The sequence below is a fragment of the Dreissena polymorpha genome, chromosome 5 (genome assembly GCF_020536995.1).
Source record: "Dreissena polymorpha isolate Duluth1 chromosome 5, UMN_Dpol_1.0, whole genome shotgun sequence".
Taxonomy (NCBI): domain Eukaryota; kingdom Metazoa; phylum Mollusca; class Bivalvia; order Myida; family Dreissenidae; genus Dreissena; species Dreissena polymorpha.
In genome coordinates this window covers 2,205,163-2,226,952 of record NC_068359.1, presented here as the reverse complement: position 1 = coordinate 2,226,952, position 21,790 = coordinate 2,205,163, and the positions used below count along the sequence as shown (strand labels likewise).

Sequence of the window (21,790 nt, the reverse complement as noted above, 5' to 3'; positions counted from 1 at the left end):
TTGTAAAATGGATTTCGTTTGAAGTTATAATTGAAACCATGCATGGTAAGTGGTTGCGTTGTTTATCAATACATATTTGAACCTGAAATGTTTAATAATAATTATGAGCTTTACTTTTTTAATCTAAAAATTTCGCTGTCTTAAAGTTACAATTTATTTACAATTATGATGTATAGCATAGACTTTTACTGAGTATATGTTGTATCTATTAAAAATAAAGCGATAGGAATTAACCATCATGGTAACACTAGAGTCCAATCTCTTCATTTTATCATGGCTATATACTTATTATTGTTCATTTATCAGCGATCAAGTTACACATACAAATATTATTCAAAGGCCGTATAATAGTGTTATTTTCTATTTTAATTTGTAAAAGTTATTAGGCAATCACGTTTTTTGAATTGTATGAGTAATCTGATTTTATTTGCTGTATCATATGATTTGGTGCATGACTGCGGATTAACCCCAAACACGTGTGCGTTCTAAATTAAGTTCTATATTAATTATACATGTTACCTTATAAATATCAAGTTGTTTAAAGTGATACAAAGTGACAACTTCATTTCCGAACTTTGGTAATGAGCTTCGATGAGCTTCATGAAACACGTGGCATGATCAACATTGTTTTCAATCTCATATAAATCTGGTTATAAAAATCTTTGTATCATAATTACTCGGCATTTTGTTTGAAGTGAACGTAGGTTATAGTTTTTGGGATTTAATAAGCATTAACCTTCGATGAAAGGCCATTGAGAGCGAGAGTATTACAAACGAATTTCCGCATATCGGAATGTTCGATTTATTGAATACACGAGCAATTTCAAACGATTCTATTATGAACGATGTGATTGAAAACGAGTTTACCTTGAACGAAGGTCGTTTACAAATGAAATATATTATATTAAATCATTAGCAATTTACGTTATGCATAAAACTGTTTTGTTTTATTTAATGAAACAAAATGCAACACTTTTACAGAGAGAAGCTGGAGAATTCATTAATACCTGTCATAGAGCTATATCAGAGTCACTGCGTGAAAAACCTCACCAAAGTACACCATTGGTCCTCCCGAAATATCAGGTAAAATAATTATAAAAATATAAAAGCAATTTCCTCTAAAGATATGTTTGTTTGGTTACAGAGATACGGGAGACTCCTTTTTCTTGAGGCGACCGCAGGCCTTTTGAGGCCTTGTATGAGGCAAAACTTTAATTTCTGTTTTCATGTGTTTTTCTATGTAGTTTGTGTGACCTGTATCAATCGAATGTCATAGTATTTTACTTTATTGCGATGTCAACAATTACGTTTCACATGTAGGTTGGTAGATTTCACATTATCGCCATAAGTTATATTGTCAGCACTGAAACACGGATATGAAAATCGAAAATGCTTTGTCACCAGTATTCTTTGCTGTAATTATGGAAGCAATTATGCCTCAAGTCAGCTTGCTTTTGTAAGCTCTATTTGTCCATATTAATTACACTAGAAGAAATGTCTCTGCATGTGAAATATTTAGAGTACCATGGCAAATGATATTAAGAGAACGCATATTAAACTACAGATACATTAAAATTAATAAGAGCCTTATCTCAAAGAAGATATGCATTACATCTCACGCACGACATTAATATGCATGAGAAATTTCACGTTGACCCGACTGTATTTCATGAAGGTTATCACAACCGCACTAATATCTACAAGTAATCATTAAAGGTGGGTTCCCACTGCCGATCCGATCAACTCGATCATCCCGATCACCGAAATTTCCCGACAAAACCCGGCCAAGCTCGACTAAAAAGGGTATACACGACTTCTTAACGACCTCTTTTCGATGACACACGACCCCCACACGACTCATTCACGACGTCCACTCAACCATCTTTCCGATTTCCGCTCGATCATCTCGACCTATACGCGAGCCATATACGATCTCAGCTCGACCAAGTGGACCTCAGCTCGATCGCCACCAGATCTTCACACGACCAGATCGTGATGGTCGTACTATAGTCGTACAAAGCGATCTAAAATAACTCGGGTAGAAATCGAGCGGCTCGGGTACAGAGCTCGTGTATGGTCGAATAGAAATCGTGAAGTGATCGTGTACGGTCGAGTAGCCGTCGGGTAGCAATCTAGTAAATATGTACATCAAATCGAATAGAGGTCGAGTGGATCGTGTTGCGATCTAAAATAACTCGGGTAGGTGTCGAGCGGATCGGGTATAGATCGTGTAAAAGATGTCAATCCGATCGCCACACGATTGCTTCACGATCAACTCGATCTTCTACTCGACTAATACACGACCACTTCCCGAGCGCTTCTCGAACCATTTCCTACTCGACCGCTACTCGATATTTTTTGACAAGTCAAAAAATATCGGTTAGGAAGCCCGACCAATGCCGACCTACCCGACCGCCCTCGACCACTCATGCCGACCGAACCAGACCAGTACCCGACCGCTTGGTCGGGCTTGATCGAGTTGATCTGATCGGCAGTGCGTAGATGCAACTCGACACGGGCAGGCCAGCAAATAATGACCGATACGCTGGTCTTTGTTTTGTTAAGATCTTCTGGTTAATATTTTTAATTAAGATTCCGTGCCTTAGAATCATAAGGATATCAACCAAGCCTGTTACAAGTGTTGGTATACTACAGGGGATGCCATTTAAAAAACTTAGCTATCGATTAATCGCAGGTGATGGAAATGGATAGGCGTTGTTTTCCAAGCACGAAAATAAACACGTTTTTCATGACCTGTGTCGGTGTCTGTCACGTATGGCAAGATAATCGCATAGCAAACGCCCCATTTGGTAAAATAGCTACCATGTACATTTTTATTTCAATGTCAAATGATACCTTTTTGCAACCATTTTTTACCATTGAAATATAAAAAAACAGTAACAGTAAAATGTGAGGCGTTTGTCAACGACGTACTTTATTCATATATGTAAATGTCACACTTGCAGTATTAACCGTCAAATAAAAGGAAAAAAATAAATATAAACTTTGGTTGTAAACCTCTTCATAATTCCAGCGTCTTTCTGAAGCATCTAGCACGATCAGGAAAGGTGGAAACCAACGTAAGATGCGTCACAGACTGTCTCAATCAGATGAACGAGAAACTGCTCAAGGTAGCTTACTTATAGTAATTTCTACGTCGGAATATCTGAATAATGTTAGAGGAAATCAAGACCGAGGCCACTGACTCTGGCTCATTTACAAAGCTAAAGTTAACGTTTACAGCTGCTGTGAACGTGATAAGGCAAATTAAATTACTATTTTGAAAGATAACGCATTGTATTTCAATTTCGCTTTCACTGCTCTGATTATATTGAATTAACCAAACTTCCCCGGTTTTCACTTCCTGTTAGGCTTGTTGTCGCCATTGTTTTAACTTAGGACTTTAAGTTGTTTGAAGATATTCTCCTTAACACTTCTTGATGTCTATTTATCAGATTAAAGATTCATTTAAATTGGCGACGGAAAAGCTAATGTCACTGTTTGCAACAATAACAAGCCAAACAGTAAAGCTTCCAGTCAGTCTTCGGGAAACTCCGGAAGGGAGCTCGGCATGTGAACGAGGCTCGTTCAACTCCGAAAGAAGTATTCAAGGTTCCAAACGTAATGAGTTGCTGAAGAGTTTGTTTAGAGAGTACGTTAATACCTATTCGTGTTGAAAGTGAATTTTATATGTTATTGTTATGAAGAACTTCATTAACAAGCCTCATTTTCGTGTATTTTTTGGCTTTGAAAGACACTTTTTAATTCCACAGCTATTGTACTAAGTCGTTCCGAAAAGCTATAAAACAAAATCAGTTTATGTGATAAAATGTATGGAAATATTTATAGATTTTCAAATTGCAACTTTTGTTGTTCAGTCTTGCATTCAAAACATAATACACACACTATTTAATATTAATATAAATAATTATCGAACAAATTGAAATGATATTTATTATTAACAAGAGGGCCTGAAAGGCCCAAGGTTATCCCCCGCAACATATGCTTTGTTTGAGGATGGGTGCAAATTGGACGGATGAACATAATGAAAGATGGACGGACGGAGGACAATAACACAAAACTAAGACAAAGGAAGGTTCTTAAGCCTTCACAATTTATTTAGGTGAATTAATAAGTCGTGCGTTTGCCACAAAAACATTCAACGTTTACAATACTCATATCAAGTTTAAATGAAATCCGCCAAAGCACTTCCAAGATATGGCTCCGGACACAAAAGTGCCGGACGGACAGCCGGTGGCGCGGGAATATATTCATACCAAGTTTCAAAGAAATCCGCCAAAGCACTTCCAAGATATGGCTCCGGACACAAAAATGCCTATAGTAAAAAGCATTTTTTCAAGATACAAAGGGCCATAAGTCTGTTTTTAACAGATGGTGTACAATGCCATTTGGCGTGCATCCTCCTCTTATGCATATATATACTCATACCAATTTTAAATGAAATCTGCCAAAGCACTTCCAAGATATGGCTCCGGACACAAAAGTGCCTATAGTAAAAAGCATTTTTTCAAGATACAAAGGGCCATAAGTCTGTTTTTAACATGTGGTGTACAATGCCATTTGGCGTGCATCATCATCTTATGCATATATATACTCATACCAAGTTTCAATGAAATCCGCCAAAGAACTTCCAAGATATGGCACCGGACACTAAAAAGCATTTTATCAAGATACAAAGGGCCATAAGTCTGTTTTTAACAGATGGTGTACAATGCCATTTGGCGTGCATCATCCTCTTATGCATATATATACTCATACCAAGTTTAAATGAAATCCACCAAAGAACTTTCAAGATATGGCTCCGGACACAAAAGTGCCGGACGGACGGACAGCCGGACGGACGGACGGACGGACAACGCCAAAACAATATCCCTCCGCCTCTGGCGGGGGATAATAATTGTCTATTTTATAATCATAAATAGCCTAATTATTAGACAATTATGTGTTTAATTAATCCCCGAAGGAGTAATGTTTTGTTTAATCCTTTTTATTGGTTCCGTGAGAGAGGAAAGCTTTTTCTATTTGTTTGGGGTGGGGGCTATTATTAAAAAACAAAAATATGCGAATATATGTGTGTTCTTTTCGTTTATTGTAATATAGGAAGTTTGAAATACCAAGGTTTTGAATACCAAGGTTAAATATGCTTATCGAGAAAAAATATTCTTCCTTTTAGATTTTAAAGCAAAGAAGTTTACTTAATGAAAACCTTTCAATTGTGAGGGTATTGAATATCAGTACATGAACAACTTGGCTTTTACTTCCTGTTCATATTGCGTTTTTCGTTCGGCACAAACACATAAAACATTTACAATTTAAAACATAATTGTTGTTGTCTCCTTGTAATTGTTAAAAAGCAAAATAATACAAATATTATCAAACGTCTCTTGTCTACATACAGTTTATACATTCGCTGCTAAGTTGTTTTATCTAATAAACATATATTTAAACATTCTAAATACTACAGTAAACCGGTTGCATGCATGTACACATAGGATTAATACACACTTAACAGTATTGATTTAATATGATATTATCCAAAAGGTTGTTTCCTGTGATATATTGTGAACTTACTATTATTTGATCCCTTTCAGAATTGACTATATTCGTATTAGTGGCCAGGAACTTGGAACAGTTCTGTTGGATTATGAACGATCAATACAAGAACTTAAAAGGTAATGTTTATAACGTTTGGCCAACCGTTAGGTTCATATATGAAGTATTATATCTATTGTGGATGACTAACAAGGGGTTAGAAAAAAAAGCTATCTCCGCAGTACATTTTTCAGACATAGCTCTTTTTGATGGTCAAATTGGAACATAATTCTCAGCAGATGATAAATATGTCCTGTTGCAAAGACGCTCAACGGTGTTGTGGCTGAATTTAACTGCCATTTATACTTGTTCTTATTCGTATGTATCTTGTGTACAGAATGGTTTGATGGCGACTTTTTCAATTCAAGAACCTCTAAATCCTTATGATGTTACAGCGACATACTTTATGCCGAATAATTTGCTAACTATCAAAGATCGGCCTCCGGAAAACAAAACAAATATGTATACAATTAAAACATTTTCACTACATTAAGAAATTAATTGTGAATGTGTTGATTGTGGATTTTAATCACTTTGAGCAAAATAAAGGAACGGTTGTGGTTTACACCTCTTGATCCTTAGTTGATCTGTTCGATTATTCTTTTTCCTGCACCATTAATTGTGTTTTTTATCCACGAAACCATACATGTATTAAGTTTCTAAAGGCATATTTTTTCCTTAAATTTTGTCATACTCTTGTTAAATATTTACTTTTTTTATTCATATGTGTCGTATTTTTTTGCAGTCGATTGGAGATGGCCTCTATGCCCAGCATGCTGTTCTGTACTCGCGGTGAAACCAGTGGGTATGGTAGTGGAGCACCAAATGTGTTCCTTCCGTCATTTCATGATTTATTTCCAAGTCCTGGCATCGATGCAAATGTTAGAGTTACGTCTAGTGATGCTTTGCCTGTTTACCATGGAGCTCAAAATAACACAGGAACACCTATTGTGTATCCGAATAATTTCGATTCTAAATTTGAAACGCATTTATCAACGGATTGTCAGAGAACAGTGCACGTGTATAATTTCCCAAATATTGTAAGTTCATACTCTTCAAATACCGCTAACCATTTGAATCATTTACACAGAACGGTCAATGCGATTTCAACAAATAATGGATATTCTGGGACGACCCCTCATTCAGAGACGACCAGGATCGTCCAAGGAGCGTCGGTATCGAAACCTTCAAATGTTGTAACTTACTTCAATACAACGTACGAAAGACAGCTCGAAGACTCAAAGTCTACGGAACTGATTCCCCGTGGATTATTTTCGTCTGTTATAATTTGAAGTCGGCAAAAAGAGCCAACAATCCAGACCTAGGTTCTAATTCTACAGACACTTCCGATACTTGATGAAGGCCAGGGCGTGCGCTTTAACAGAAACATAGTGTAAAAGGGTTGTAAACATTTGGAAGGCTAATTTGAAACGAGAGCGCCGATGGCGTTAAAAGCATAGGTGCAAGATACAGGGAAGTTGCTGCTTAAGTAAATGTTAAGGGAACAGTTGACTGAATGAAAAACTAAAAGGCTATCAAGAAGAAAAGTTAATTTTAAGGTTAAGTACAAATAATGAAACAGGAAGTGAGGAAATATTGCAAATCTTCCTATAACAATCGGAACATCAGGAACACGTATTAAGTGAGCTTGGTATTTTGCGAGAAAGTAAATGCCCGGATGTAAATGTTATTTTTGGCTGGACGTTTATTTCTGTTGTTGTTTTAATTTGGACAAGAATAGTTTCCTACAGATGTGTCCGTTGTTTGTGTAATGAAAATATGAAGTAACTCATAACAATTACATGCTCCTGAGAGATATTTGTACAATGTGGTAATGAACGTTATCATTAATATGTGCGAGACAGAACGACTTTTTCATTCGGAAAAAAATGGCAAAAACATGTTTGTTTTTATTGTTTTGTTTGTTACTTTAAATTATACTGTACTGTTACGTTACTGCGATTTTCATTCAAGCAGAAAGGAACATAACACCAATAGACCACTTCAAGCTTCAAGTGCGCATGCGCCGAGTTAAATCTCGAATCGCGTGACGAGACCCCATATCGCGAGATTTGCAAAACTGGGGGCTGGCTTTCTCATGCATTTCATTCGCAGACAGGTGATACTCATTGAGTACGATTCAGCTAAATGTCGGGTTTAATAGACGCTTGCAACATAATTGGTAAACAACGCCGTTTTCTTACACTGATGAAGCGAGTCTTTATTCAAGACAACAAAACCTGCAATACTTTTCGTTTAAAGTGTTATTATGGGTGGAAGGGACTATTGCTGTGTCGTTCGTTGTGTAAACAGACGATCTAAATCAAAGCTACCAATTCATTGTATTCCTAAAAAGCCTGAACATCGAAGGAAAGCCTGGATTAAAGCATCCGGACGACAGTGCCATGGAAAACACAAATTTATTGTCACAGAATATACTCGTATTTGTGGTGCACATTTTGTGAATGGTGTTAAAAGCAATAATCCTTTGGACGTTGACTATGTGCCAACAGTTAATTTGCCAAGGCCTATAGTTGCAATAATCCAACTCCCAGTTATTGACCCTCCGGGTCCTGGGAGTTGCAACTGGTTTCGCGATTTACCATAGCAAAATCACCGCCTGAAATCCGAGCGGACATTTATTGGTAAAATTAGCAACATAAACTATTTTCTGGCATGAATAAACACAAATAGATCGTCAATATATCTATAATGAGCAAATTAAGATATCTTACATGATATGGTGTGCTCGCAGAAGAAAGATTTTAAACAAAGTTTCAAACACGTCAATCGTAAATGTAAATGTCAACTTGTTTGCATATGGAACAGTTTTTATTAACCAAAAGAAAAATTAAAGGAACGCACGCGGTGTGTTTACAACAACATGTACCAATAAACGGTTTACCTATGCTTTTCTCCGAACATACAATTTATGTTTTTAAGAAAGGTTATTTTCAAATATTAAATATTTGTTTTAAATGGACAGAAATTTTATATATAATTTGTTCAAATTTTACTTAATACTTATGTTAATTGTATATGAATAGCGGTCAGATCTGCCGTAAGGGAATTATAATACAACATCTACAGCAGCAACATGTATTAGCTCTAAAGCATACAATTGCTTTAAGCCATATACAAAATAGAAAATAACAAAAGTGTAATGCATGGATTATACGAATTGTGATTTCCCCAGGCGATTTTAGCCCAGCGGTCTAAAATGCGAGCTTGAAATTCTCACAAGCGCTTGCTGTCTGCTTTCGGCTAATGTTCAATCAAAACATGCACGCTCTTATCAGCGGTTTGTGCATAAGGGGCTTAGATAACATGTATGAGCGATTTACGGGTCGTTCATGGGGATCAATTATGGTGTTTGTCCCTAATAATGGCCGATAAGGATCTATTATTACCGGTACATGTGGAGTAAGAGCAATTAAAGATATGCTCAAATTGTTTGTTTGTTCTATTTTAATAGTTTAAACCTATTTATTGTAGCTCGATTGCATCGAAAGCCGTAGGCTTATATAAACGCTCTTGAGTCCGTTTCCTGGGACTAGAACCAGTACTTGGTGTCTTTTGGGGGAGATCGAAGGAACGCTCACAGTGGGGTTTTAACCCGTGACTTCCCGATCTCTAGGTGGACACCATATCCACTACGCCACAGTGATCTTTTAAATATTTTAATTTTTTACGACTATTGCAGAAAATAAAAAGTATAAAAAACTTGCTTCAAAAACAAACCGTAACTGATGTGTGTTGCGGTTGTGCGTAATTTAAGTTATAAATACAATTAATTGGAATCAAACGTCTTATTTGATTGCTCTCGACCATTTACAGTAACATTACTACTCAAAATCATAGAACATTTCATACAAATGTTCGTAAAATAAACTTAACCAATTAAAAATCAGTGTTCTTTATGGCATTTGCCGAAAGTTCAACGCCAGATGTGGACTGGTAAAATAGATGTTTGTAGATACAAAATGCTCGTTTTCATTATTGTTTTGCATATCTATTCATACGACACATGTACACTAAAATGGTGTTCAAGTGTCGTATGAATAGATATATTCGCGGGAATTAATTGTGGCCACAAATAAATAAACACGAGCATTTTGTATCAGTTCTACAAAAATCTATATAATCATATCACATCTAGCGTTGAAATTTTGGATATTGCTTTAAGGAACACTGATTGTTAAGGTGTTAACTTTATTTTACGAAAAACTTAACGAAATTTTCGTTGATTTTGAGCTTTATAGAGACTTTAAAATGTGTTCAAATTATTTTCTTAACGCCGACTATAGCTTAACAGTACCAATATTTAATATATTCAGATCCAATAGATATATAGTTTCTTTCATATTAACGAAATTCGCTATATACCTGCAACACATTTTTCTTTAGTCTTTGTGCATGACAGAATACAATCTAATAAACGACCAGTAGTTGGAAGCAAGATTTTCCATGGGTCACAGAAAGTTTTTCAATATTATTTTTGCTTTCTGTTTATTTTGGTTGTTATTTAATATTATAATATATGACTTAAATGAAATTAACTGAGGACAAATACATAAATATTAAAAGAAATGTTGTGATTTGGTAGCTCCAAAGTAGTGTGGATTTTGATTTATAACATTTAGAAAGTATATAAAGAATTCGACACCAACCGCCTGTCGCAGTGCCTGACCAAATTCCTGGGGAAATGCCAGTATATATATATTATTCGCTTGTTATTCTTGTTTGTTTATCATAACATTTTAATTGCACAGCAACTGGAACAACGCTGACAAAGATCACACTCACATACAAAACAATTCTTTAAAACGCAACCTTCCCTAAGGCATAACACACTTTCACCCATCTCTTTAGTCAACAAAGTCTTTACTACAGACAGCCTTAAGCACTCAACACTCTTAAACGTCTCTCTCAGTCAACTGTCTCCCACTAACGAACGATCATACGGATAGACAACGGCAAGGGACGGGTTCTATATGCTTTTATTTTAATATGTATTTCAATATTTACACACATTATCAAAGCTTTACAATATGTACACTAGGAGACATACATCTATACACTGTTATTTTAATATTTATTTCATAATCACACACAGTATCAAGCTTTACAATATGTACATAAGTAGACATACATCTATATACGTTTATACTAATATTTATTTCATTCCGTTAATTAATTAAGTACTAAATTGTATAGCATGAAAAAATAAAATATTTATTAAGTATTCCATACTACAGCCTTATCTCTAGGCAACCCCTTTCAGTAATAGCTTTATCTACCCTTCGATAATCAGTACCCTCATCAGCTCTGAAATGGCCTATTGCCTTATCAAAGACATTCGCACGTGTTAACCCCTTTGTCAATGCACCGCAGAGTACATAACAGGGCGGTAGACTTGCTAAGCATGTAAGAACACCCGACACTACATCCAGATTTTTTCCGGATTTTCAGTTCAATTAGCATACAGCGCAATAACTGTTTATACAATGCCGTATCTAAAAGCACGGACTCTGCCACTAATCCGATCGCAGCGAGAATACAGTAATAAGAATGTGTCATAATTCAAACTACACTGTTATGCGGCGCAATACAATTTCAATTGCTACCACAAGACATCGTCAGATACTACAGTTAAAACAATTTGTGCAGTGTAACCTTTTCTTTTGCTTTGTTCAAATCGACAATTCACAACTTCCGCCATGAACGATTTGTTATCAAGTTTATGTTTTGAGCATTTCTCAACAAAATACACGCACATTGATGTCGATTGCAACAGGTATTGTGTTTGTAACAATGTATTAGGTTGATTTAACTCGATTTTATGTACATATGTGAGACATAATTTTTTTACATTGAATTTAATTTTAACAAGAAGAACTATGAGCTGTACGTATGTACTCATAAAAGCATTTAAGAAGAACTACCAAGGCCTATATCATTGACCCCTGTGGTAGAACGAGCTACAACAACCAGTCAGATGGCAAAGTCATACAGTGATGCGGTGCAGAATGCAATTAACCGGAAGAAAGCTTCAAACAAATATTGTGCTTGTAAAAAACTGATCTTATGTGAGCCAGATATTGACGATGTGCATATGGAAGTAGAGGTTGGGTTGCCAGCAACACAAAGCCAGAGCGACTACGAATTTGTTGTTCGGGGGCTAGAAACAAACGATGCATCGGTTAGTTGTTTGTTGTTGAATGAATGGAACTGTAGAAGTTATGCACATGTCCCACAGCGTCCTGTCCGTATAATAAAATAAGATGAAACCTCTGAAAAGCTCCACATTTCTTAACACATTTAAGCCTCGAGGACTCTCCCGTCCTTCTAGATTGGATCAATTTATTTCCAAAATTAGGGATGTCTAGTATATTTATTTCAATATTTAGAATATTTCTTACAGAAATTCCTTTCAGCAAACAGTGCAGACCCTGATGAGACGCCGCATCATGCGGCGTCTCATCTGGGTCTGCGCTGTTTGCAAAGTCCTTTTTTCTAGACGCTAGGCAGAAATGGGTTAATCTTTTTTAAAAATAACTTCATAAGAAGCTGTAGACTATAACTGTTTATTTGCTTTGTGGGTTTGGATTACAATTGATTTTCTTATGTTCTGTCAAGGAGCTTCGCAACAATGAATTATGTATGTATGGCTAATTTTAAACATATTTAAATGAACCAATCAGATAAATATGCATTTTTTTCTGTTTCAGGTACCCAAGTATGAAGACCATGTATATGCAAAAGCAGTGTCCTAGTCAGCCTCGGTTAGCTTCAACATCAACCAGTGTCCAGACCAAAGATCAGTCATACTGCCAGGATGAACACATCTTTAAGGCACGTCCTATAACAGAGACTTATGTCCAGACAGACTTAAATGCAAAATGTGATAAGACAGTTCAGATTGACTCTTTTGATGGTGATATCATGTGTAAGAATTTGACTGAAATCAAACAGAAAAACCAGATGAAAATCATAAAAACTTTAAAGGATAAAGTGACAGACCTGTCCAAGGAACGCACTGAACTGAAGAGGAGAGTGTTCTCATCTTCAAATATGCTTCATTCCAATGACCAGGTCCAGTTTTACACTGGACTTCCAAATTTAGAGACTTATAATGCACTGTTTAATTATTTACAACCAAAGGCACTAAATTTGACTTATTGGCGAGGCAAAAGCATGACAAAAACTCATTCGAGACTAGGGGGCACAAAACTGTCTCTTGAAGAACAGTTCTTCATGACTTTGGTTAGACTCCGGCTCAATCTGTCAGTTGAAGATTTATCTGACCGGTTTGGGGTCTCTGTTGGAACAATATCATCAGTTTTCAACACATGGTGTCGATTTTTACGCCTGGAACTTGAAGACCTTTTCCCGTACCCTTCCGCTGAACAGGTTCAAAGGAATGTGCCTTCTTCATTTTCCAAATACCCAAACACCAGATTAATTATTGACTGTACAGAAATATTTGTTCAAAAACCATCTGCTCTGAAAGCACAGCGTCAAACCTGGTCCAACTACAAGCATAGAAACACACATAAAATTTTGGTAGGAATCACACCAGACCTGATGGAACTGTTGTATTTATTTCCTCATTGTTTGGTGGGTCTGCGTAAGATAAATTTATAGTAAAGCATAGTGGACTTTTGAAACTGATTGAAGTAGGTGACAATATAATGGCAGATCGTGGTTTTGACATTCAGGCACAGCTGTCTAAACTAGGTGCTCATCTGAACATGCCACCATTCCGCAGTGGAAGTTACCAATTGACTCCTGAACAGGTGGAGGAGACACGGCGAATTGCAGAAGTTCGTATTCATGTGGAGCGAGCAATACAGCGAATAAAGACATTTTCCATATTGTGTGGAACAATGCCAATTACTCTGCACATGGTTGCGGAGGACATATTTAAAACATGTGCATACCTGACAAACTTCCAAACACCTATATTGAAATCTGAGTAATAGAGACTGTTTTTAGTTGTCATCTACACAACATCTACACAAACTTGTTGTTTGATGTTAAGAAGTAATAGAATTAAAAAGTTAATTGCTGTTGTTTTTTTCAACTTGTGTTCAAAGAATAACAAGAATGATGCTTATGGTGGTGATGATTATTTATACATTGCGATGATGTATACTGTAATGGGGGTAATTATGATACATGTAAATGATTATGATACACAATGATGATGGTGATGATTTGATAAAAACATATTCCTACCCCTTTTGATTTATGACGCATTTCACGCATTTGCAGTTACTTACAGTGTTATATTTAATTAAAAACCTTTCTTACTAGATTCTTCAAGTTTTTAAGGCTTCTTATCCAACCCTGAAATACTGTTGAGCAGCAAACAGCATAAAACCTGAACAGACTGCGAGTTACTCGCAAGCTGTTTTGGTTTTATGCTGTTTGCACATAGCCCATTTCACTTCTGTTTCACTTCTGAGTGGGAAAGGGTTAAAAATTGCTAGCGTTTAAAATGGTCTGCACACACAACATAAAGGCAGGTCAGGTTAATGGAAACATACAACATTTTTATAATAAAAGAATGGGATGACTGAAAAACTGAATGAAACAAAACAAAAAACATATAACACAAACTTTATTCAGCACATTGGTCTTCAATAAATAGGCATTTTTAAATAACTGTTATTATTAGCATATAAATTTATTTAAAAAAACAAACAACACACACATCACTTATTATTGAACTATTTCATCTTAATGAAGCTTTGTCTCGCACTGAAGAGACAATAACTGATATAATTGTCATAGTTAAACAGTACATTAATAAATAACATTGTTATATCCCACACAAGACAAGAAAAAATGTTCATTTCTCACGCCGGGTATGCGAATACTTCGTTTACGGATGGCACTTCACTTACAGAGAACAACAAACGCCACGCGCGAGAGGTGAGTTCTTTAGCTTTTTTGTATTTATGTTCTGTTTATTTGGTTTTTAGACACAGAACATTGTTTGGGTGATTAATGGTATAGCACTTCGTATTGCGAAGAAAGAAATTCGCGGAAAAACGGTGAATTATTAAAAAAAAAAAAAGATAAAATTTCATCGATAATCAGCATGAATTGAATGATCAGTACATATTTAAACAAAATAAACATACTTGGAAATAAATCAAGAACGTGCTTACTATTCGAAATAAAAGATCAATATATCCAGTAATGTTACAACATGTTACATTTTAGTTTACTAATGTATTTGAGAAAATTCAAATGTTTTAAGAGTCGCATGCACATTTTTCATCTGCACTTCGTTTGCCGATCATCTAAAAAACAATGGCACTTCGTTTCCTGACATCTAGACACTTTTTTCCAGATATAACACACTCGTATTTTTTGAATCAAAAATGCAGAATTCGCTGTGGAATACTGTTAAAGTAAGCAGGCAATAAATAAAAATGTACGTACTTAGTACGCAAATAAAAAACGAATAACCGAAGCATGTTCTTATCCCTTTGAAATATGATTATGATTTGGTATAAATGTGAAAGATAAATGTTAAACAAATTGGATATGTCTAATGAGTAAAATCTATATGACCATATATTTTAAATTACGTTCTAAGCGGTTGATCTAAAGCATTTATCTTTATGTCCAAATGAAGGTACTAAGGCTATTTTCTTTTATATTAGATAGCATGTCATGAATAATCACTCTGCTTAAACTGCCTCTCGGAGATTAATATCAGCAGCGATGCAGGTTCGAAATTCTATTGGAACTTTTTGGCTCAATGCCAATAAACGAAAATAGCAATAAAAGAACGGGCGGGGTTGATTTAATCACACGATAGTGGTGTAAAAATTATGCATATCCGTCTTTGTTTTAATATAAACACAACACATGCTGCATATGAAGTTCTATCCAATATAGCACCCTAAACTTCGTTTGTGTGGGTATACTAAGTACTGACTCCATAATATGACATTTAAACATTTTATGTACGCATTCCTTTTTTCCAGAATCAGTTGATTTTACGATTTAATTTTAACCGTGATTCTTTAAACTCAACCAATACAGTGATTTAGGGTCAGGTGAATCGCACTTCGAGCAAACGTTAGCGTTGCGTAAAGGGAAGTGCTCCCTATAAGCAGGGCTCAAAAATACAGGGAGTTTTACCATTCTCTTTTTAATTTTGTTGCTACGCATAAGTATCGTCTTGATGATGCGATTCAAATAAGCACAACCGACAGGATTTTATGAAGAACAAATGTGTATTTGCGTCATAAAGACCCCTTCACTACCGTTATCTAGAGCCCTGCTATAAGTAAAATTAAACACGATTGTGTTGATTCGCATTATCCGTACACATTTATTTAATAATAAATATTATCTTATTTGAAAATTGCAATTATAATAAACATAGTATAAATTAATAGTCATGTGATTTTTGAAAAATATATTTTAAAAATGTTTCGTATGAATAGCCATAATATAAATAAATGCATTTGAAGTAGAAGATAAAACTCAGTTATTAGAGTGCCCGCTTTGTTGAAAGTCTCCGTAATCTGAAGTGCCCTTTATCGGTAAACAAAGTGGCTGCAACTTTATGTATGCCACCTATTACAAAATGTACTATCTTTGTTTATATTTCATTGAATGCTATCAAAATTTCAGTATTTGAAGAACAGTGATTACTCTACATGCTGGAATAGCAAAAAAATTCTTGTAATAATTCTAAGTAGTTTTATTTTGTTAAAATGTTTACTGTTCATCCAGTTTATGCTGTTTTCCGATCAAATTTTCTATTTTTTGGGCAAAACTGTTCCATTCTTCCGTGAAATTGTGTATTCCCAATACAAAAGGATACACCATTTATCAACTCGACCATGTGTCTTGTCTTAAAAACTAATCTTTAGGATATAACTTTAAATAAAACAGAGGAACTTACCTCTAGCGCGTGGCGTTTGTTGTTCTCTGTTAGTGAAGTGCCATCCGTAAACGAAGTATTCGCATACCCGGCGTGTTTCTAGGATCAATATATTTTTATGAAGCTTTAAATTTAATTAATCTTGATGTAAATAGTACTAGTTCATAATCATTAAAGTGAAAAAAAAACGGTATTACCACTATTTGGAAAGACACAAGCAGTGCAAAAAATAATAATATAAAATTCCTGATCCATATAACATTTACAGACACATTATATTATACATTTTTAATACAAAAAGATGAAGTTTGTAAGTTTTAAACTGACATTATTTTTCCCAGATCACTCAATTGCATTGATTAAAATAATGATCAAAAGTAATATTCTTGCTAAAGATATGACTGACGTCAAATTAATTTCATTAATGTCAACTGGTTGTCTTTGATGGTGACGTAACAAGCTCCAAGCGCGATTCTTAGAACCAGTTAAAGATTGCACATTGTTTCGCGACGTATGCGACACATCAATAGGTAGTTGAATTGAATGTAACTGGTTTCGAGCGTTGTGATGATCGCAAATTTAAAGCGGGGAACTACACTACCTTTGTCTGTCCTGTGTCTAGATTTTATGAACATTGTGAACGTCATTATTAAACGTCATAATAATGAAAACCAGCGAAATCGTTGAACTGATATCCCCCCCCCCCAATTTAGAGCTTTGTCACCTGAAAAAGCATTTTTTTCAAAATACAAAGGGTCATAACTCTGTTATTAATAGATGGTGTACAATGCCATTTGGCATGCATCATCCTCTTATCCATATATATACTCATACCAAGTTTCAATGAAATCCGCCGAAGCACTTGCAAGATATGGCTCCGGACACTAACGTGCTGGACGGACGGACAACGCCAAAACAATATCCATCCGCCTTTCGCGGGGGATAATAAACTGTACAGTATTTTGTATTCAATGGTTAAAGAAGAATGAGGTGCGATATGATCTGGATAGGTTCGACAAATTTTGTAAGTTATGGGACCTTGTGTTCGACAAGATTTTTTCGTGTATCGCATGGGTTGGTACATCGTTTGTTGTTGCTTCAATAAAGATTTGCAAGATTGCATAAACGAAACCACAGGTGCTGGGCGTGTGGCTTAGTCACTTTAACACTATCAATATGTTATAAAACAACATTTTTTTATCAAAAAAAAATACGATATATGTATATGTGAAAATAACAGAAACAAGAAATGAAGTTGTAAAATATTTATTTTGAAACCAGCAGTAAAAAAAAATGCATTTAAAACGAGATGTATTACAAGCATGTCATTAACGAAATATGTAATAGAACAGATGTAATGCAACTATTGATATATATGGTGTTGGGAAAATACCACAAAATGAGCATATTTGATATTCGATTGTATAAACACAGTGCTAAGTTTTTGTAACTGATGTATAAGAAGAATCATAATGTAAGTACTAAATAATCATTATGACAAGGTAAAAAGTGAAACTTCTTATGTAACGAAAATGATAAAATGTACTTAAAGGATAAGTAATCACACCCTCAATAGAATGAAGCAGTTTGTATATTTTTACGTTTTCAAAAGAAATACTAATAAGTGAAAGAAGAACGTGAAGATGAAACAAGATGTGTTTGTGAAACACAATGTCCCCCTATATGACGTTTGACCGTGAAGGATGGCCTTGACCTTGACCCTTCACCACTCAAAATGTGCAGCTCCTTGAGATACATACGCATTTCAAATATAAAATTGCTAGCTTCAATATTGCAGAAGTGACATTGCATGAGCAATTTTGACCCATATATTTGACCTTGAAGGATGACCTTGACCTTTTACCACTCAAAATGTGCAGCTCTATGAGATACACATGCATGCCAAATATCAAGTTGCTATCTTCAATATTGCAAAAGTATTCGTAAAATAAGCGATTTTGGCCACATATATTTGACCTCTGACCTTGAAGGATGACCTTGACCTTTCACCACTCAAAATGTGCAGCTCCATGAGATACACATGCATGCCAAATATCAAGTTGCTATCTTCAATATTGCAAAAGTATTTATAAAATAAGCGATTTGGGCCACATATATTTGACCTCTGACCTTGAAGGATGATCTTGACCTTGCACCAATCAGAATGTGCAGCTCCATGAGATACACATGCATGCCAAATATGAAGTTGCTATCTTCAATATTGCAAAAGAATTCATAAAATGAGCGATTTTGGCCACATATATTTGACCTCTGATCTTGAAGGATGACCTTGACCTTTCACCACTCAAAATGTGCAGCTCCATGAGATACACATGCATGCCAAATATGAAGTAGCTATCTTCAATATAGCAAAAGTTATTGCAAAATGTTAAAGTTGGCGCAAACCAACCAACCAACCAACAGACCAACCAACCAACAGACAGAGCAAAAACAATATGTCCCTCACTACTATAGTGGGGGACATATAAAGGTACGCAAATATATATACATGCATTTACAAACACTATGTTAAACATTGAAAAATGAAATGAGGAGCAAACAATGAGGAGATCATACTTAGGTAAGATTATGCTAAATGGAAGCATTTGGCAATGTGTAACATTTTACAGCCTTCCTTGTTTGACATTAATGTACATGAAATTGTAAGCATACATAGCAAAACAACAATGAAAAGATACGCGTTCTAATTTATGTTGGATTTAAACAGATACACATTTTTACTGTGAATATTATATATATATATATATATATATATATATATATATATATATATATATATATATATATATATATATATATATATACAATTGATCAAAGTTCCATCATTGAGAGTGTTTACTGTTTAAAAAAACATGCAGTTAATTACATTTGTTGTAGTGAGATTTATTATTGTAATTTGAATGAAGATAATAGTTCTTAAATAATTGTTAAATAATGGTAAGGAAGTTAAAATTTGTGGAAATTTAAATAGCTGAACATGAAAGGAAAGCAGTTGTTATGTGCATAATATATATATCGGTCATAATAGAAAAGTAGGGATCTGTGTCCTTAATGAATATTAAATATTGTGACATGAAAGCAGAGTATAAGGTATTAATGTGATATTCTGTTTATATTTATTAGTATGAATCATACCCATAAGTCGAGCAACTATGCGAAAAGAAATTATAGATGATTTACAAGGGTATATTTGCTTGTTAGAAATTAATTTATATCGTAAGATTTAGAGAACAAATGCTTTATAATAGATAAAGCATCAATGGGTGTATATTCGCTTGCAAGAAATTGAATATCGTATGATGTATACAAAAAATGATGTATTTTAATATAATAGAAGAACAAAAATTAAACAATGCATCAATATTTTGCAAGGAACATACACATACATAGCACCATAACAATCCAATAAAATATATTTGAACAAGTGTAGTACTGTATGAACTACTGAATATATGATTGTTAAGTTGTATGCATTAATATTATCCTAATATTTCTCTTCAACAGTATACTGCGAACATTAATATGCCTTTGTTTAAACAGATTGATTGGAATAAGGAATATGAAGCAGATACGAAAACATTAAAGGTTTAACTGTTCACCTTTAAATGTGAGCTGATTTTTATCTGCCTTGACTGAATTATGCACTTTGAACATTAACTAGATTTCTTTAATGAAAGTAAGCAAAATGTATGGAAATGATGCAACGAATATAAGAGACACAACAGGATGGAAAAGTAGATGCTAAAATATTTGACCTTGCAAGGTCTTAACCATAGAGTAGTGTTGCAGGAAAATGACTGAAATGGGTAAAAACATATGGAGCGCACACAAAGATACTGACAAGCTGATTTTGATAGGGAAGTTAATGTAAAATGCAAAAACAATCATACCCAATTACATAATGCTATAGATGACAACAAGCAGAAAAATGAGTGCACTTTAACACATGAAAACAAGCAAAGCGTATGACATTCTGCTTGTGAAGTAAAAATGTACATGTAACAAAGAGGTAGGGAAGACATAAACAAATTTTTTTTTGCATATCTGTAAATATGAACATAAGTAATGAAAACAATCAACACTACACTAAAACAATATAAGTGTCCATAAGTGATAGAGGTTAAAGCAGACATTAAAGAACATTATTTACATATCTGTAAAAAATGAAATGAGTAATAAAAACACTTATTAACTTTTATTTACCCAAAATGAAATGAACATGACTAGATATATTTTTTTTCAAAGCATGAAAATGGTTTTTTACACGATGGAAATGCAAGTAAAAACAAGAGGGTCAGAGGCCTGAGACTTAATGGTACTGCTCTCAGCAACTTGTATGATGTTTCTGAAACCATTTACAACTTTGGCCAAAATATGAACGAAATAGTTTACAAGGCCTTTCTATAGCCATATAAGGAAACAAATCCAGCCCCCTAGAAGCCATGTTTTTCAACAGACGGGAACAATACTTGAAAACAACTCCAGGTATCATACAAACACATGTTCTGACCAAGTTTCATGAAGATTGGACCGAAAGTGTAACTTCTAGATTGTTAAAGACGTTTTACTATAGCCATATAAGGTAGAATGCCAAGCTTCATGGTGGCCATGTTTTTCAACAGACCACAACCATTTTTTACATGTTCAAGATAGCATTGAGACAAATTTTCTGACCAAGTTTTATGATGATCAATCAATAAATGTGGCCTGTAGAGTGTTATCAAGGCAAATGTTGACAACGGACAAAAGGTGATAACAAAAGCTCACCATGAGCACATTGTGCTCAGGTGAGCTAAAATACACATGTCAAGTCACATTGCATGAACCCGCTCAACTGTGGCCCCTCGCATGAAAAGACGAAGGGTGACAGGAGCATTCTGGGCGATGAATGTGTCTATGTCCTCGCCAGGAAGAGCCTCACTTAACACCTCGGTTGCTACCAAGTAGCATTCTCCATCATCGGCCAGGAGCTCTTTTGTTTCCTGGTCTCCCCCAACGCCTTCAATGGTTACTATTCTTTTATCTAAAGGAGCCTCAGCAGTCTGAAAGTACATCAAAATAGGTGAATAATTAATTTTATTACTACAATGTATGAAGGGAATAATCATTTTAATGCAAATCCCTCGATGTTATAATGTGCCTTACTGAAAGATAATTAAAATTTGACAGGGCGTAAGTTCATGAAAACAAATGACGGTGTGCAGTAACACACAGGCAACTGAAATGTTATGTTTCGCCACG

At 34.9% G+C, this 21,790-nt stretch overlaps 2 protein-coding genes across 13 annotated transcripts in view; both read left to right on the top strand.

The window, feature by feature from the left end:
- LOC127832261 (serine/threonine-protein kinase TBK1-like) overlaps positions 1-7,515 on the top strand; it is a 62,755-nt gene extending 55,240 nt beyond the window's left edge. For 7 of the 9 annotated variants that reach the window (XM_052357628.1, XM_052357623.1, XM_052357625.1 and 4 more), the window contains 5 exons: positions 982-1,083; positions 3,035-3,131; positions 3,456-3,652; positions 5,613-5,693; positions 6,359-7,515. In XM_052357628.1, the coding sequence (XP_052213588.1) occupies positions 982-1,083; positions 3,035-3,131; positions 3,456-3,652; positions 5,613-5,693; positions 6,359-6,905 (1,024 nt within the window). In that variant the 3' untranslated portion in view covers positions 6,906-7,515. Of the gene's footprint in view, positions 1-981; positions 1,084-1,716; positions 1,804-3,034; positions 3,132-3,455; positions 3,653-5,612; positions 5,694-6,358 lie in introns of those variants that run through there. The other 2 variants (XM_052357626.1, XR_008026760.1) reach the window with 2 other exon arrangements.
- Positions 7,516-11,295: 3,780 nt separating this feature from the next.
- LOC127832288 (uncharacterized) lies at positions 11,296-13,680 on the top strand. Of its 4 annotated transcripts, none has more exons than XM_052357696.1 (3): positions 11,321-11,410; positions 11,712-11,815; positions 12,345-13,680. In XM_052357696.1, exons 2-3 carry the CDS (start codon positions 11,808-11,810, stop codon positions 13,258-13,260), a joined length of 924 nt encoding a protein of 307 aa, XP_052213656.1. In that variant the 5' UTR covers positions 11,321-11,410; positions 11,712-11,807; the 3' UTR covers positions 13,261-13,680. The 4 variants fall into 4 exon arrangements, with proteins under 4 accessions (XP_052213654.1, XP_052213656.1, XP_052213657.1 ...); XM_052357697.1 differs by having other exon boundaries at positions 11,589-11,815; XM_052357695.1 differs by having other exon boundaries at positions 11,346-11,410; positions 11,542-11,815.
- The last annotated feature ends 8,110 nt before the right edge of the window (positions 13,681-21,790 follow it).